Source organism: Notamacropus eugenii, chromosome 5, assembly GCF_028372415.1.
Source record: "Notamacropus eugenii isolate mMacEug1 chromosome 5, mMacEug1.pri_v2, whole genome shotgun sequence".
Classification (NCBI taxonomy): domain Eukaryota; kingdom Metazoa; phylum Chordata; class Mammalia; order Diprotodontia; family Macropodidae; genus Notamacropus; species Notamacropus eugenii.
In genome coordinates this window covers 43972305-43990000 of record NC_092876.1, presented here as the reverse complement: position 1 = coordinate 43990000, position 17696 = coordinate 43972305, and the positions used below count along the sequence as shown (strand labels likewise).

General features: G+C 43.1%; 1 protein-coding gene across 11 annotated transcripts in view; it reads left to right on the top strand.

Annotated features, from left to right (window-relative positions):
- Nucleotides 1-17696, top strand: part of NPHP4 (nephrocystin 4) — a 169312-nt gene that overhangs the window by 51735 nt on the left and 99881 nt on the right. For all 11 annotated transcript variants that reach the window (XR_011966968.1, XM_072608685.1, XM_072608677.1 and 8 more), the window contains 2 exons: nucleotides 2197-2381; nucleotides 3058-3184. Coding sequence is in view for 10 of the 11 variants with exons in the window: in XM_072608685.1 (XP_072464786.1) it covers nucleotides 2197-2381; nucleotides 3058-3184 (312 nt within the window). In the remaining variant the exon portion in view is untranslated. The remainder of the gene's footprint in view (nucleotides 1-2196; nucleotides 2382-3057; nucleotides 3185-17696) is intronic.

The following is a 17696-nucleotide window of genomic DNA, read 5'->3' as shown; positions in this document are numbered from 1 at the left end:
ACTGATTTCTAGTCCCCTGCTCCTTCACTTACTCCTTGGGGGACCTTGGGCAGGCCTCTTCTCTGCTTAGGCCTCAGTTTTCTCACCTGTAAAATGAGTCCCCCTTCCAGCTCGAAATCTGTGATGCTGAGATCCCAGCGGCCATTGAAACTGAAGCAAAGGATGCATGTAAAAGGCATTCCAAAGGAAAATCTACCACACTGATTAGCTGCGTGGGGTGAGGGGGAGGGAGAAGCCAGAGATGGCTTCTCATTGCCAACGGGGAACAATTTTCAAATTCTGATTGTGTGTCACCGTCATGGCTATATTATCTAGCTATCTGAGTCCTCCTCTTGCAGTGTGTGGTGTTAACTATGAGCAGTGGCACTGGAGAAATTGCTAACCAGAGGCAGGTTTGTTTCGTCCACACCTTTTGTGGCCCATGTGGTTTGGCCCAGTCTAGTCTCATCGCTGACATGCACACGCAAAGCACAGACCAGGATTTGCATGGAAAGGATTCCCTTTGTGGACTTCTGCTCCATTTCCTTTCGGCATGGTTTGGATTTCACGAGGGTAAAAACGTTTTAGGAATTTAGGAGTTTTGTGCATTTCCAGAAAACTTTTTCTTTTTAATTTTTATTGTCTGTATTTTTGTTACTCTTCAGCAGGCAGACGCCCAATTCTCCTGTGTGGTTTTGTTTTCATTATTCCAAGACTAATAGGCTGATTTTAGGTTAGTTCAACTTGATTAATGGACAAAGGATAAAACTTGAAATTTCAAGGATCATTTTGCAATGATCATATAATTTAATAAACAATAATAACCTGGAGGAATATCCCTGTTCATTTGTCAAATTGCCTGTATATTTTTTGTTAAGATGAAATACTTTAATATCCAGCGATCACTTTGGGGCAGATTCCATTTTTATTAGTTTATGACTTATTGCTTAAATATTCTTTTCCTCCCCTCATACCCCAAGTATCCTGTCTCTGAGTGCAGCAGGAATCACAAAGCACAGAGCGTATTGGCTTTGGAAGTGCCTTCTACATTCCCGATAATAATACTCGTCATTGTTGTAACAATAGCTAACATTTATATAATGCTTGAGAGGTGCCAGGCTCTGGTAAGAGACATCTCCTATGATCCTTACAACACCCCTGGGAGGTAGGTGCTGGTATTATCCCCATTTTACAGATGGGGAGCTGTGTCATGGTGGTTGCTGTTATTGTTGTTGCCGAGTTGTTTTAGTCCTGTCTGACTCTCTGTGACTCCGTGTAAGGTCTTCTTGGCAGAGACACTGGAGTGGTTTGCTATGTCCTTCTCCAGCTCATTTGACAGATGAAGAAACTGAGGCAAGCAGAGTTAAGTGACTTGCCCAGGGTCACACAGCTAGTAAGTGTCTGAGGCTGGATTTGAGCTCAGGAAGATGAGTCTTCTTCACTCCAGGCCTGGCTTTTTATGCACTGTGTTGCTACTCAACTGGCTTAGGGAAACAGAGGTGCAGGAAAATTAAGTGATTTGTCCTGGGTCACACAGTAGTAAGCCTCAGAGGCCCTCTGAGCCCAGAGCCAGTGCTTTCCCCAGTAAATGCTTGTTGATTCATCACCTCTTTTGTGTGGAAGACTCAGCATAAGGTTTTTCTCTACTTGATTGTTGTCTGTTCAGTCTTGAAAATCTGGAGCCGGGTGTTTCAGAGACCAGCAAAGTGGTGAGAGCAGCTGGACTGTGCAGTGGATAGAGAGCCAGGGTTGGAGGCAGGAAGACCTGAGTTCAAATTCCACCTCAGACACTTACTAGCTGTGTGGCTCTGGACAAGTCACTTAACCCTGTTTTGCTTCAGCCTCCTCATCTGTAAAATGGAGAAGGAAACAGCAAACCACTCCAGCATCTTTGCCAAGAAAACCCCAGCTGGGGCCACAAAGAGTCGGACATGACTGGACAACAAAACAAAGGGATGACAGTATCCCTTGGCTTGTGCTGGAGAGCTCCCGTATCTCTGAGGCTAAGCTGAAGCGAGGCACCTGTGGCTGGGCCATTTGGCCTGTTTTCCTCCAAACCATTTTCACAGCAAAGGGCCATAGAGCGGTCCTTACCCTCTTGTTTGGGCCTGTTTGGCTCCAATCTCAGTTCCCTACGTCTTCCTCCCCCTGCAGGCTCTCCTCAGGAGCCCCCTTCTTTCTTTTGTTCAGCCAGAGGGGCTCATTTTCTTGTTTCAGGACAGCAACACCTCAGAGGAGAAGGCAGTGACAATTCAGGAGCGGAGGCTGCATGTGGGGGTGCACAATGGCCTGCTCTTTGTTCAGAAGCCTCAGGTGGTGGTGCTGATGCTCCAGAGGGATGGGGCCTCAGGCTGCTCTGGGACTCTCGGCAGGAAGCCTTCCTTCTCAGCCAAGATCAGATAGTAAGTGGGCCTGGGCTGGTCAGCATTGGTGGGGGCGGGGGTGGAGTGGGGGTAGGAGGCAGGGCAGGGGTGAGCTGGGGCTTTAGTTGGTGAACTAACATGGTCAGGCAGGAAAAAGTAAACTAAGGGTTCATGGAGAAATCATGCTTTTGTTTTTGTAAAACTGCCTGCCTCCCCTCCCCTGTGCCACCCTGCCTGCTTCCACCCTGCACATTAAGTGGGATTGTGAAGAACCTAGTGTGCCTTCTTCAGCTTCATAAGAGAAGGTGATCAGGTGCCCCCAGGTATTGTTGGGCATGGGACTGATTGCCCTTTAGGCAGATACTCCTGGGGAGGATAGGCCTTCTCTCCTGGTCTCTAGGCTCAGGGCTCTAGTCTTCTGGGCTGATGCTCTGCCTAGGAGACAAGGTTTCAGTTGTACCACTTCAAATGTTACTGATTCTGAAACTTGCCTTTGGTGCCAGATAGTACAAGTGTCTTGGCATCTGCTTCTCTGACAATTTCCATCTCTGTCCAGCTCCTACTGCTGTCCCAGGATGCATCTGCCATGCCCTGTCTGACAGTTGCATGGGCAGGGTTTTCCATTTATCTGGTAGGAGGCAGAGTTCTGGAAAAGAAAAAAAAAATATCTCTTGGGAGCCATTGATGTAAAGCCATTGATGCCTTTCTAATCCAGTTCCAGAAATCAGGCCCTGGTCTTGAGAAGCCGCATTCACCTGACAGAGATGGTCAATAGTCCGGCATTCGCAGTTGTCTTCCAGCTGGAGTATGTGTTTAATGCTCCTACAAGAGCAGAAGGGAAGGTAAGGACAAGCAAAACATCCTACAGGGGAGGGATCTCTTCTCAGAATTGTGATTTTAAGTGCATAAAATAAATACACAGGATTACAAAGAAAGCCAATTATGTTGGAACAGAGCTATCAACATATTTTTAAAAACTCAGGTTCATGGAGCCCAGTTAAGAACCTTTGTTTTTTATTTGTTGCTGAGGATATGGGCGTCCTCAGGGCTGGTTTGTGGGAAGCAGCATTTCAGAGTAGAAAAAGAACAAGATTTTGAGTCTGAGATAACTGAGATGTTTAGAGTTTCAGAGTCCTGGGCCTCAGTATCATCCTCTGTAAAAGGAGGGGGCTGCATTAGACATCCTCTTTGTGTCCCTTCTACCTCTGAGAGCATCTAGGAGCCATGCTTCCCTCATGGAAATCCTCCTACCCTCAGGCAGGGCGCAAGCCTTCTAACACTAGCTTTATCCAGCCCAAACAGTTCCCAGCCTAGTGACTCACCCACTGTTGATAAGCTAGGTTGGTGCTTGGATGATGGAGAGAGAGACACACACACACGTGTGTGTGTGTGTGTGTGTGTGTGTGTGTGTATGTGTGTGTGTGTGTATGTGTGTTGCTGGGCATGCCTTGAAGCTTGGCTTTCATTAGCATAGCCTTTGAGAGTCTGGGCCCCTGAATGGAGGCAGACTCTGGTCCTCAGGGCAAACAGAATTGCCTGGATGCTCTTGAATTCGAGACTGAGACCGCAGTCACTGTGCATGCAGGGTTCCAGAAAGTGTTTGTTCTTCCTGTCTCATCTCTCTTTTAAACACCTTCTGTGGTTCATCCTACTAGGCATCCCCTTGGCTGGCTGGCATTGGAGTTTCAGCAGCTGTCCTGTGCCCAAGCAGCATCACTTCCCATCTATTCAGTGACTAGAAAAAAGAAGTGAATTACAGGATGCAGGAGGCGTGTTGATCATGCTTCTGTTGTTCATTTGTTTCTGTCATGTCCAGTTCTTCACGACCTATTTTACAGATGAGGAAACTGAGGCAAACAGGGTGAAGTGATTTGCCCAGTGTCTGAGGCTGGATTTGAACTCAGATCTTCCTGATTCCAGGCTTAGTTCTCTACCCACTATGCCTCCTACCTGCCACATGATAAGGCTTCAGGACGCTTCATTTCTTCCTTTCAGTACCCTTTGTCTGTGTTTCTGTCAGACCCAAGGTGAAAGTTTTCTGGGAGACAGATGGCAGAAACGTAACTTTTATTAATTTTGTAATTTCTTTGTCTTTAAGGAAAATTATCAGGCTGGAAAAATATCTTCTGAACTAATCTCTGACACTGCATTACTTATTCTAGGCTTTTTCAAGCACTTCATTTGCTAGAAGAGGTTTGGAATGGTAAAGAGGGGTTCACTTTGGGCTATGAGAAAGGAGATCAGACACTCCAGTTCCCTCCACACCTTTGTGCTAGCAACATCTTCAGTGAGATGTGACCTGACTGCCTTAGTGTCTACACCTTGGGCCTCCAGGATTCACGTTCCCCAATCAGAGCAAAAGAAGAAACATGCCTTCTTAAGGACACAAAAACTAAGAGACAGGTGCTGTCTTCATTCTTCTCACCTAGGAGTTACATGGATTTTAAGGGAATTCCTCCTAGGTTCTTCTCCTCTCTAATTATCACTGGAAATCTGGCTTCAAAGCAAATGTACGACATTTTATATGGTTGCACAGTAAGTGAGCCCTTGGAGTTGAGTCTGTGGCTTCCTGGAGGAGAACAGAGCCCCCAGGTTGGGGGAACAGTCACAAGGGGCAAGTGGTTAAGCCACTATTTCTGCTGCCTAGGCTTGGATTAATGGGTACAGACATCAACGCTCAGTTGGCATCGGGTGAGACAAAGGGCCAGGCCAAGGACACAGTTTGGGGCCTGGAGCTTAAGTTGGAGCTGACAGCATTTCTCCTTTTCTAGTTCTTTTCTGTGTACTCATTTCCATTTAGATAATGTCCCCTTAAGAATATTTATTATAATTTACTCCTCATTGTAAAGTTTCTATCCAGAAAGTGATCCATTTTGCTTGGTCCTTTATTTCTTTTTAATCCCTTTTGAAATACTTAACAGCAAGTGGTTTGGACATGCATCACTGCCCTCATGATGTCTGGGAATCGGCCTGCACGATAGTTCATGAATTTTCTTTGATGTTGTGGTTTTTATCTTAACATGGGCTATTGGACTCAGCTTAACAGTCAGCGAATGGGCCTTTTCCAGCATAATCCGGAGAGAAACTATGCCGGTGTATGAGGTCATTGTCCACACAAATTACTAGCTTTGTGGAACAATGAAGATATGTTAAGTGTTCCGTTATTGGAGCTTATGTGAAGTCTGAAAGCAGGCCAGGATGAGCAGGTTCAGATGCATGACAAAAGCAGTGGAAAATGCCATTTGCCAGACTGGCTTGGGTTCATTGTCTGTTCAGCTCAGTAATCTGCTCTTGGGAGGGACACTGAGGCAGAGACAGATGATCAGGCAATTGTCAACAACCATTTATTAGCTTCTTACTGTGTGATGCACTGTGCTGAGCTTGGGGCAGACAAATTAAAACAGAAACAGCCTCTGCCCTCTACAAGCCTACGTCTCTGGGAAAGAGACAATGCCTAAGTAAACGGGTGCATACAAGAGATAGAATAGATGGGAACCAGGGCTGGAGGGGAAGGAGAAAGTAGCCGAGTGGCCTGGGAATGGCCTCTCACACCTGGTGATGTGTGAGCTGAATCTCCAAGGAAGCCATGGAGTCCATGAGGTGAAGGCAGGAAGGGAGAGCATTTCAGGCATGAGGATCAGCCAGTACAAAGGCAGGGAGAGGGGAGATGGAGCTTCAGGTGTGAAGAACAGCAGTTCTGTCTACTGTGGCTGGATGATAGAATGTTCGAAGAAGGAATAATGAGGAAGGAGGCTGTAATAGGAAAGGCAGATTTCTGTTTGATCCTAGAGGTAACAAGTTAAGTCCTGGAGCATTTTAAGTTGGGGGCAGGTGTTGATGGTGATGGAGCAGCCAGAAGGAGGGGAAGGTCTAGAATTGGGGAAGAAAGAAGAAAGGAAGGAACCATTAAGCACCTTCTGTGTGCCAGGCCCTGTTAAATGCTACACAGATACTGTCTCAGTTGATCCTTTTATCAGCTTCATGAGGGAGATTCAATTATTATCTCAGTTTTTCCCAGCTGAGAAAACTGAAGTAAAGTCACACAACAAGTGTTTGTCTGAGGTCATCTTTGAACTCAGGTCTTCCTGACTTCAGGCTTAGCACTGTATCCACCACCTAGCTGCCTCCAATAATAATTCATAGAGGCAACAGAACCAAAAACTAGGGTGGCAGCTCTGTGTGTGAGAATGGGCTATACATGAAAGATGTGGAGTAAGAAATTACAAGATTGACCAACCAATTGGCTTTGATGAATGGATACTACCTTCCTGGGTGATTGGAAGGATGGTGGTGCCCTTGGCAGTAAAATGGAGATTCAGAAGAGGAATGATTTGTGGGAGAAGGATAATAAGTTCTCTTTTGAACACACTGGATTTCAGATACCGGTGGGACATCCAGTTGATGGTGCAGACTGGAGATTAAGAGAGACTAAGGCTGGATATGTCCACTTGGGAGTCATCTGTATAGAGAGGAGCATTGAACCCATGGGAATTGATGGTATCACCCAGTGAGATCACATAAAGGGAAAAAAGAAAAGGACCCGGGACAGTGTAGGGGACATTCACAGTTAGTGGCCCTAACTTGGATAAAGATCCAGTAGAGGAGAATGAGAAGGAATGGTCAGAGAGGCAGGAGGAGAACATACAGTGGACTCCATGATGTCAACTGAGAAAAGTTAAAGGTATTCTTCCCCCACCTAGTCTAGTAGGAATCTGTTTAAAGCCCTTTTAAGCCTGTCAGGTCTACATTCCTTCAGAGCTTTGCTTGACTGAGCTTGTCTCTCATGCTAGAATATAAATAAGTCCTTTATGTGTCTTAATCATCTCTGTAGTCTTTTACGATGTTTCTGCTTTTCCTTTCATATGACACTCCTTAAATATTTGTGAAATTGAATTAATCAATAACCAAAAAAGAAAAAAATGCAAGATAAGAAAAACAAATTGCTTATTTAACCAACCCATTTTTACAGACCTCCAAAGAGCTGGACTGTTTTGAAGGTGAGGAAGTGATGATCTAGAGTGGAAGCTCTTACTTTTTGTTTGTGAGATGGACCCTTTTGACAATCTAGTGATATCAATGGCCCCATGATCAGGACAATGTTTTTAAAGAAATGTTAAGTTTCACTTAGAGGTTAGTGAATATGAAGAATTATTTTTTTATCATATAAGTTCTAGACCCACAGAAATCTCACCATGGACTCCTCAGCAGTCTGTAGACCCCTGGTAAAGAATCCTTGCTCCAGAGGTTCTACGTACAAAGCACTTTCTTCTATCATAGTTCCATAAATGAGTGAATGAATGAGTGAATGAAACATTTCTTAAGATCTTTCTCTGTTCTAGACACTGTTCTAAGTTCTAGGTCTACATATGCCCTCAAGGAGCTTATATCCTAATCAGGGGATACTAGGAGAGGGTGTTTTGGTCTATGAAAACAGAAACAAAGTGAGGGGAGCCATGGCACATTCAGCTGGCTTCCAGATGTTCCCTTGTGATTGCTCCCTCTGGAGACCATGGTCTCAGATCTGATACTTTTCTTGAGTGACTTGGTATGTTCCTCTCAGGAACCCTCTGGCCATGCCATCCTGGTGGGGAAGCTCACTGTCTCTAGTGGGTCCCAGACCAGGGACTGTTCTTCACCTTGGCCATCTTCCTACCATCCCTTTCTCTCCCCCTGCCTTCCCTCATTTCTTCCTCTTGGTATGGGAACCAAAGTAAGATCAATTTATCAAGTTATTATTACTACTAATAATGGTGCAGTACTGGGTGTTTTACAATCATTATTTCATTTAGTCCTCACAACAACCCTGGGAGGCAGATGCTTTTATTATCCTCATTTTACAGATGAAGAAACAGACAGGCAGAGACTAAAGGACTTGCCCTGGGTCACACAGCTAGGGAGTATCTGAGACTGGATTTGAACTCAGGTCTCCTGGTTTCAGGCCCAGCACTCTACTGAGTCACCTAGCTGCCCCACTGCCAGTTTTTTTGAAGAGAATCCAATCCCAGAGAGTTAAGAATCAAATTAGTTCAAAGATATTGCTTATCTTTGAAATTCTTCTGATTTGGGAGGCTGGCTAACATGCCAGAATTTGTCCTCAAAAGCATTTTAATTCCTCCCTAAAGCTTTTTAATAATTTTGGGGATCCTCTCTGTATCTTTCAAGGGAAAAGGGGCCCTAAGTCCTTGTCCTAGAAAGTGTGGTGTGGTGGAATCCCCTAGGACTGTAGGTCTATAGGACTATAGATTTAGAACTAGGAAATACCTTTGAGATCACATTATTCAAGCCCTTCATTTTGTAGATGAGGAAACTGAGGTCCAAGGAGAGGTAATTTGTCTCAGGCCACATGAAGTCCTGAGTGGTAGAGGTAGAATCTGAACCCAGGTCCTCAGACTCCAAATCCAGCATTTTTTGCACTGCACTAAACCACCTTGCAAAATCTCATTTCCTGACTTTTTCTCGTAGTGACATAGTAGTCTTCTGGAGGTTCTTAGAGTTTTGCTGCCAAAGACTTTTAAAAAGGAGTCACTGCATCTGCCTGTATAAAATAACAGGACAGGATCAGCCTTTGAGGTTCCCTGAGCAGAGACCATCTCTTTACTGTAAACTGTTGGGGCTGTATGTTGGGCCTCTTCTGCACAGAATCCAGCTGCTCTTGCCCTCCTTGCCCTGGCCCCATGTTAACAACCCAACATAGATCTACACTCTGTTGCAGATTTTAAAAAAAATAGTTGGCAAATACTAATTTGAGAGTAGTAACTTTACAGTTTCCTGAAGTTTGGGGACTTTTCCTTTAATATTCACTTTTTAAGAATTGCTGATATAATTTGTTTCTACCCTGCCTTCATTTCAGAATGTCCCTCCTCTGAGTTAGCTATCTCTTGTAACAACAAAGAAAAGTGAAAACAGAGAAGTTCAGCAAAATGAACCAGCATGCCTATGGAATCTTATAGTATATGTTGCACAGCCACAGTCCTCCATCTCTGTAAAGGAGAGAGGGAGGTGGAATGTCTTATCTCTTCTTGGTGCCCAGGCTTGGTTTTGACTCTGAAACCCAACCCCCAGAGTAGGTTTGGGAGATGAGGGAACAGACAGATCTAACAGAATTAGATCTGGTCACCAACTAAATTTAATTTTAATGGAACTCTTAAAGATTCTTGTAGAATCTCAGAGTATATGCATATATAGAAGTGTGGAACAGTATTTTAACAAATATATGTATAAGGTATAAGTGTTTATATATATATGTATAGATATAGAGTCAACTCTTAACCTTTGTGCATCTAACTTTTGCAACTTCAAACATTTGTGTGGTTTGATTAGTAACCTCATTTCTACTTTCATGTTGGTAACTCCACACATTCAAGGTTTTGCACAGTAGTGAAAAACTAAGAGACATGATGCATGCAAATGTGTGGTGGGGCTGGTGTCCTACTAGGCACTTCACTGGTCTTGATCACCTTCCTGTTGTAGAGTCAAGAGCTCTATTTAATATATATTATTATAGTAATATATATAATATTTTCATGGTTTGCCACCTGTGTGTATTTTGTGAAAGAAGCCTGCCATGGTAGATGGAATACTGGACTTTGAGTCAGGAAAATCCACTTTCAAATCCCCTCTCTGACCCTAGCTGTCAGAGCATGGGCAGACCACCTCACCACTCATAGACGAGATGTCTGTTGGCATGGATTTGAATATTCAGAGACCCAGGGAATTCCCCACATTGATCAATTTCTATGTCCTTGAGGTATTTGTGTATTTTTCCAATTGTTATTAACACATTTGAATTAGCACAGCAGACAAACCCAAAGTCACAAGCATACTTTTCCAAGTTGGAAGTCATGATTATGCAGGATATCCCAAATGTCTTAATGTAGTTTTTTAGCATTAATAACTTAAAATTGCACTAAAGTATTTGAGACACCTTGTATTCAGTTCTTTGGTTAACATTAGTTACACTTAACATCTTAGTGCTAGAAGAGCTTGTTATTTTTCACAGGCAAACTACTTAACCATCTTCCTTATTACAAAAAATACAACAGTGATGATCTTGCCCTCAGTAGTGCTTTGTTATTATTCCTGTTCAAAAGAAAATGGCTTCTCCATTTCTAAATAAGGTCCCAGAAGACAATAGTTTTTGTACAGGAAGTCTAAAATCCTTTATTAATTGTACAAGTCCTCAGTTAAATATGGGGATGATTTTCCTTTTTTATTTTTTCCAACCTGTTTTGAAGATAGGAATTATAAGACTACTTTTTAATAATTGATTTGACCCCTGATCCTTCTCACTGTTGAAATCACAGAACCACATTGGCAGACATGGAAGGAAGCATTCAGGTCACCTAGCTTTTCTCCTTTGTGTTTCAGATGAGAAAGCTGAGCCAAGAGGGGTAAAGTGACTTCTCCAGTGTTGCACAGCTAGGTAGTGGCAAAATGAGAGGTCTCCCTTCCCCCTTCCACCTAGTTAAATTTGAGAATGTTCTGAAGGTTTCTTGGACTGGATTGGGTCTACTGTTTCACATTATCTTTAGAAAAGGTTCCAGAGAAAAGGTTCCATTTTATTCCATTATTAATTAACTTAATAGTTACTTGGTGAGAATAATCCATGAATGCTTTACATTCAATGATATAACAAATCGACTTCTCCGTTAGATTTTTTCTTACTTTCTTCCTTATGTAGCCTTGACCCTCTAGTTGGTTAGCTCAATAAAGTCTTCTCCATCACCCTTGAATCCCTTGTCTCCTTTTGCTTTCCCCACCTGCTAACTCCCAGCTCTGAGCACTTCCTACCATCTGTCTCCTCTCTTCCTCCTCTTGAGTTGCTGAATGGTGCTAAAAAAAAAAATCACAAAATGCATGCGGTCTTGGACTTGGGCCACTATAAATTTATCCTTTCTAACCCACAAGTGGATGAGAAGAAGCACAGGAGAGTCACCAAAACACTGGCCTTGGGTACCAGAGCCTGCCTTTGGAGCTCAGCTTCGACACTGACTACACTTGTGCTTCCCATGGAGAGTGCTTTTGTGAGGGAAATGCTTTGTAAATTGTGAGATGTTCTAGAAATGGGAGCTGCTAATGTGATATTATCATCATCGTCTTGTGCTTATTCACTAAATGAAGGTTTTTCATCTGCTTCGCTCTCTCCTTCCCTACTGGCTCTTTCCCCTCGGCCAGTAAATGTGATCATGTCTCCTCCAGTCTAACATCATGCTCTTGACCCTGATATCTCTTCAGATTCTTGTCATCTTTCTTCCTTTTACTGTCACACTCCTACAGAGGGTGGGCCACGTTTGTTACTTCTACTTGCTTACCACAAATCTATGAAAAAAGAAAAGCCTCCTTCCTTCATTGGTGCCTTTTGTCTTCCTGTTGGTCATTTCAGTCCTTCCTCTTCTCCCTGGCGACAAACAGAACGATCACCAAAACCATCCACAGCAGAGACGGCTTCCAACCTTGTCCTCAGAAGGAGGTGTATGCTTCATCACCTCTTTTCTGGTCTCTTCATTATTTGCTCAGTTTGACTTCCTTTGATCTCCCTTTCACATTTATCAGTTGTAGTCCTTGCATCTCTTGTTCTGTTCTCCTGGTTCTGCCTTTGGGGTCTGTGTTCTTTCATAGGAATCTTCCTCAATGGTAGGAGTTACAAGGGATCAAGGGAAAGTTTGATGAAAACCAAGTCTGTTTAGTTTTTGTCTGGCTTTCTCACTACCAGTGCGATGTCTTGTGTCCAGTAGGTGCTTAATAAATGCTGAATCGGAGAGCTGTTCTTGTCTTACTGTTGCTGAAGGAGTCAATCTGTTGCCATTGGCTTCTTGCTTCTTGCCAGGTCGGACTTTTCGTGTCAGAGACTCTCTTAAAACCCTAGCTTGGAAAAATGAATTGGCAGACAAAGGATTGTGACTGAGAAGTTCCTTTCAGTGAGGGATACTTTTGAACAATAACAAAGCAGCTAAATTAGGAGGTTTGTTTCATCGACAGGAATCCAGCTCACGTTGGCAAGTCCAGACCAGAAGATTCTTGTGTGGTTGTGATTCAGGCTGCCAAGGGAGGAGGGATGTTAGGGATAAGGAAAGATGCTCAGTGGACACTCTGGGGACTTCAGGGCTCTTGAGCCCAGACTGATCCATGAAGGTGTAACAGGAAATCCAGGTGGAGCCCAACAGAGGATGCTCAGGGGAAGTTAGTTAGTAGTTTGGCCATTAGAGAAGGATGGTAGTATGTATTACATGAAAGATAGGCAGTTAATATTTGGGAGTCACATGGCAGCAGAGGAATATCTTAGCAGGTGGGTGGTTGGCAATAGGGAGGTCTGAGTGTAGGTAGCAGGACCTAGCCAAAAGGGTTGGCAAACTGCCTAGGGCTTTGGTTCTTGGGAGGACTGGGGAGAGAAAGTTTGAATTCTAGACCCCGAGCAATTGGAACATGGGGTAGGCTACCAAGAAGGGATTTAGGCACGAGAGGAAAAGATAAATGCTTAGGAATGTAGCATAGGGTGTCGGAGATTGAGTGGAACCTGTTTAGTCACAAAGAATGGTCGAGAGGGATCTTTGGGTACCAAAAGGAAAGATAACTTGATTCTGTACCACCAGAGTGGCTGTATAGGCTTTATTCATTTGCCCAGGGACTAGATTAGGCCTAAGACCTGAGCCTGAGCCAAGCTTGCAGCTGGGGGTGGTGTGGCTTCACCTGGAGGGACAAAAGGATAGGAAATCAGGTTACTCGTTATAGAGGGATCTGAAATGATCCCAGCCAGTGGACTCGGAAGAGACAGCAGGATCCACAGACATCTTGATGGGGCTGCCGTAGCTTCAGTCCTCAAACAGACCGTCAGGAAATGTCTCTCTCTTCATGGATTGTGGGGCACATTTCTAAACTTAGTAACTGTTCACTTCAGATGCTGAATATTTTATCATTAAGCCAATCTCTATCTTATAAAGAGCTCTCCTTTGCTTGAAGTACTATAAAACCTTTGACCAGGATGAAGAATTATACATGGTTGTATAACTTCCTTCACAATCACACCCTGGCTCTTTGCTCTTCTCATTTATGTGTTTAAAAGGAATTACTTTACTCAATAGGATGGAGGGCAAATATTGCCCATCAAATTATTAAAGTGCTTTTAAATGACACCACTTAGAACACAGCACAAATGGGCTTATTAAATCACTTTAATTACATATTGTTAACTTTATCCACCATGTATGTTTATGGAGGAATTTAGCCTGCAGCAACAACCAAGTGCTCTATCAGTTTAATTTGGAGCCGGTCTTAACGAGAAATTGATCTACATTATGGAAAATGTTACTCCTTCAGACTAATTTTGAGTTCCTTATACTCTACTTGAAAGCGTGAATTTGCTTTTCATAGTGAATCAGTTCAATTCAACAAGCATTTACTAAGCTTCTAATACATTTTTGGCACTGGGGTAGTTACAAAGGAAACCCACCCTGCCCTTAAGGAGCTTATGTTCTCCTGGAGGTGGGACAACATATGCACAAAGTCTGTACAATGTGGACAAAACAAATCCCGAGTCATTTTGTGTTGGTGGCTGGGCTTGGAATGGAGGAGGAGCCAGGATGGGTCCCTTACATGAGCTGAGCTTTGAAGGGAGCTGGGATTGGCAAGAGTCAGAGGTGAGGAGGGATGGCCTTCCTGGCCTGGGGCACAGTCTGGGCAAAGGCACATAGGAGGGAAATGGAATGTTGTATGCTGGGGGAAAGAAAGAAAGAAAGAACATAAAGTCCTTTGGAAAGAATAATGGGAGAATTATTACAAAATAGAGATCAGAGCCAATGGAGGAGTCCTAGTGGTGGTTAGGAGCCTCTGAGTCTTTCTGAGCAGGGGAACAGCATGGTTAGACCAGTTGCTGTTATTCGGGTGGGTTTGACTGTTCATGATCCCAAATTGGGGTTTTCTTAGCAAGGATACTGGAGTAGTTTGCATTTTTTTTTCCAGGTCATGTTACAGATGAAAAAACTGAGGCAGACAGGGTTAAGTGACTTGCCCAAGGTCACACAGTTAAGCAAGTGTTGGAGGCCATATTTGAACTCTGGAAGATGGGTTCCCAGCCCAGTGTTCTGTCCAGTGCACTGTACTTTGGGAATATAGATTTGGCAGTTGTGTGGGTGACCAACCAGAGAGGGGAAGAGATTGGAGGCAAGGTGGTTGTGGCAGTCCAGATTAGAGGCGATGAGGGTCTGAACTAGGGTGGTTCTTGTATGACTGTTGCATTTTTTAAGTCCTTAAGAAATACTTGCTAATTATTTGATTGTTAATGAATTCTTCTTCCCAATTTATTTTGCATAGTCTTTGACATTTTTTGCTCTTGCCTAGCCACCTTTCCGAAGGTATTTTATGTACTTTAGCACAGATTTTAAAATTGTTTTGCTTTCGAATGACCGTACAATCCCCTCCAGTCACCAACAATGATTTAGGGGATGGTGAATGTTTGCTCAGGTCATTCATTTCTGGGACTCAAAACGAAGCTCCTACTATGTGCCAGGCCCTGGGGGATACAAAAAGGGGCAAAAGTTGCTGCCCTCAGGGAGCTCACAGTCTAACCGGGGCAACCACCAGCAAATAAATACATGCGAAGAAGCTACATATGGTGTAAAGTCATTATATAGTTGTGTGCCAGACACTATGTGAGGCATTGGGGCCACAAAGGAATGAAAACAGCTCCTGCCTTCAAGGAATTTGCATTCTTCTTGCATAGATAGGAATATATATATATATAAAGTCATTTTGGGGCCAGGAAGACTCCTCTTTCTGAGTGGAAATCTGGTCTCAGGCACTGACTAGCTATGTGACCCTGGGCAAGTCTATTCAAAGACTTGGAGGCAAGAGATGAAAAATGAGTCTGAATTGGTGTCTAAATAGATTTTTGTTTTTCTCTAATGACTGATACAATAGTGGGAATCTGTGTATCAGAATATTTCCCAAAGTAAGATTGATGTGAATCAACTGAATTTTTTGCACAGTGGATTTAGATAAAGTCAGAGTTAGTTTTATCCCTGGTGTCATTGAGGACAAAGACCAGAGCTTGTACGTGTAGTTCCCATGACTAAGCTTGATTTGTAAGCCAAATTTATTTTCTTTTAGCTTGTGTGGTATTGTTGGCTCCTAAATATAGATTCAGGTGTTGACATTTCAATTAAAAATCAATCCACCAGCATGATTTGCTTGATTTGCATAAGTTGCAATCCAAATGTGTAGCTGTACTTTGGTGGGATGAGGGATTTTAAGGTAAGTCCTCTCATTTGACCCAGTGTAGGCCAAAGGCAGAGGAACACTCCTTCCTTGCATTTTCAGGTGCAGTGTATGTGATTGGGGTGAGCACATTTTCTCTGTACTTCACAGGGGTCAAGCTTGGTCATTCTACTTAAATGGAATCCAGTTTCTTTCCGATTTCCATTGTTGTAGCCCTCCCATCTTCCTCAGAAAAGCTGTTGTCTAGCTATCTCTCACCTATCTTGTATTTTAATTCAACAGGCATTTATTAAACAGCTTCTGTGTGTCAGTAATCTGTGAGGGAACATTAAAAGGATACAAGGAAGAAATGAAATCTCTCATGGTCTCTAAGAGCTATTTCCCCCACCTCCATGTCTTATCTCTCTAGATGCCCCCCAAGTGATGGTAGAGCCCCTTCTACAGCATTCAGACACTGGCTCATAGGTATTCTTAGTACTTAAGCCATTAGCTGGGAGTGAGAGTTGGCTGGTTAATCAATGGCAATTGATTTGCCACCAGTCCCTAATTGTCCCACTAAAGTGTCTGAGAAGGGAATCATTGATAATACACTAAACATCTCTTCTTCTTAGAGCAGTTAAAGGCAAAAGTGAAGGAAAATGGATATTTATATAACTGACATATATAACATACAGAAGAGATTTATATTGATTGAGAACAGGAAAGCTGAATAAAAACTATAAAATGAAAAGATTAGATATTGGATTCAGCTCATTCAAAAGTTAAAACATAAGGATATACACAGAAGGCATAGAAGTTTGACTGCCTGTTTCTTTTTAAAGCTCATGAAAAACCCCTATTATTTAGTTAAAAGTCTTAACTTATAATTATTCCAGCAGTAGGAGAATTTTATCATCTGTACAGATGTTTTGCTTTGAGAAATTCCAGTTCAACAAGCATTTATTAAGTCTTCCCATAGGTCAGGCACTATCCTGGGCACTGGGGATGCAAAAAACCAAAGGAAACAGTCCTTGCCTTCAAAGAGCTTACCCTTTATATACCCTTTATTCAATCAATTGATTGAATGCCATTGGATAATCACAGCCATTTTGGGCATGGTAGGGAGGATGAGAGAGTTGGAGGGTATGGAGAAAGTAAGAACCTTGTTAGCACATGTTCAATCTTTAAGGGAGTTTGAGCCTTCTAGGGACATGAGATGGTAACTTGGGGGAATGTCTATTTAGAGGGATGGAGGCAGGAGAGAGACTGTTATTCTTGGGCAGTAGCAAACAGGCAATGGGTTTGGAAGAAACAGGGCTTTAAGGAAAGGGAATGATGTGCTAGGTCCACACAGATAGGCTGAACCTACAGCGTGAAGGGCTTTGGATGCTAAGTGGAAGTTGGCATCTTCTTCTGGACACAGTAGAGAGCCCCTAGAGCTTGGTAAACAGGAGAAGGATATGGTCAAATCAGTACTTTTCGATATTTACAGATATCCAGATTTATAGAACTGATTGATTATAAGTTGACTAATCATTTTACAAAGTAATTCACTGTGAGCCTAAAAGAATCTCTTCAAAAAGCCCTCCTCATTCTACTTACTTAAACTGGACTGAGGCACCAACTTTTCAGTCATACACATAGAGTTGTTTGTCCTTCATTCTCAAAAAGAATTAGCAATATCAGCAGGGTGATGTCCTGACTTACAAGTGAGTTGGATTTCGGCGAGGCAAGGCTGTGTGAAGTCATCAGCCTAACTCTCTCCTGCAGAGTCACTGGAGTCCAGTGGCAGGACGTAGGTCAGGAAGACTGGTGATAGCCATGGATGCAGTGGTACAATGTAGAGAATAGCTTAGTGTATGGTTCCAGTTAAGGCGCCTAGTTATCCCAAACAGCTTTTTAACTTTCCTGTGAAACGGGGAAAAGACAATTCTTATTTTACAGACGATGAAGTTATGGCATAAGGGGAGGACTCGTAGGTTTCCTAATTCTGTTCAGTTCTGAGGGCACCAGACTGCCCTGAAGGGACTTTCTTGCTGATTGAGTTGTTGTACTGGATTGACGGTGACTGGAATCACATCTAACCAGAATAATCAGAATACAGGCTCTGGCAGTATTAAACATTTACTGGCCTACACAAAGTTAAATGGAAAAAGAGGATTGGAA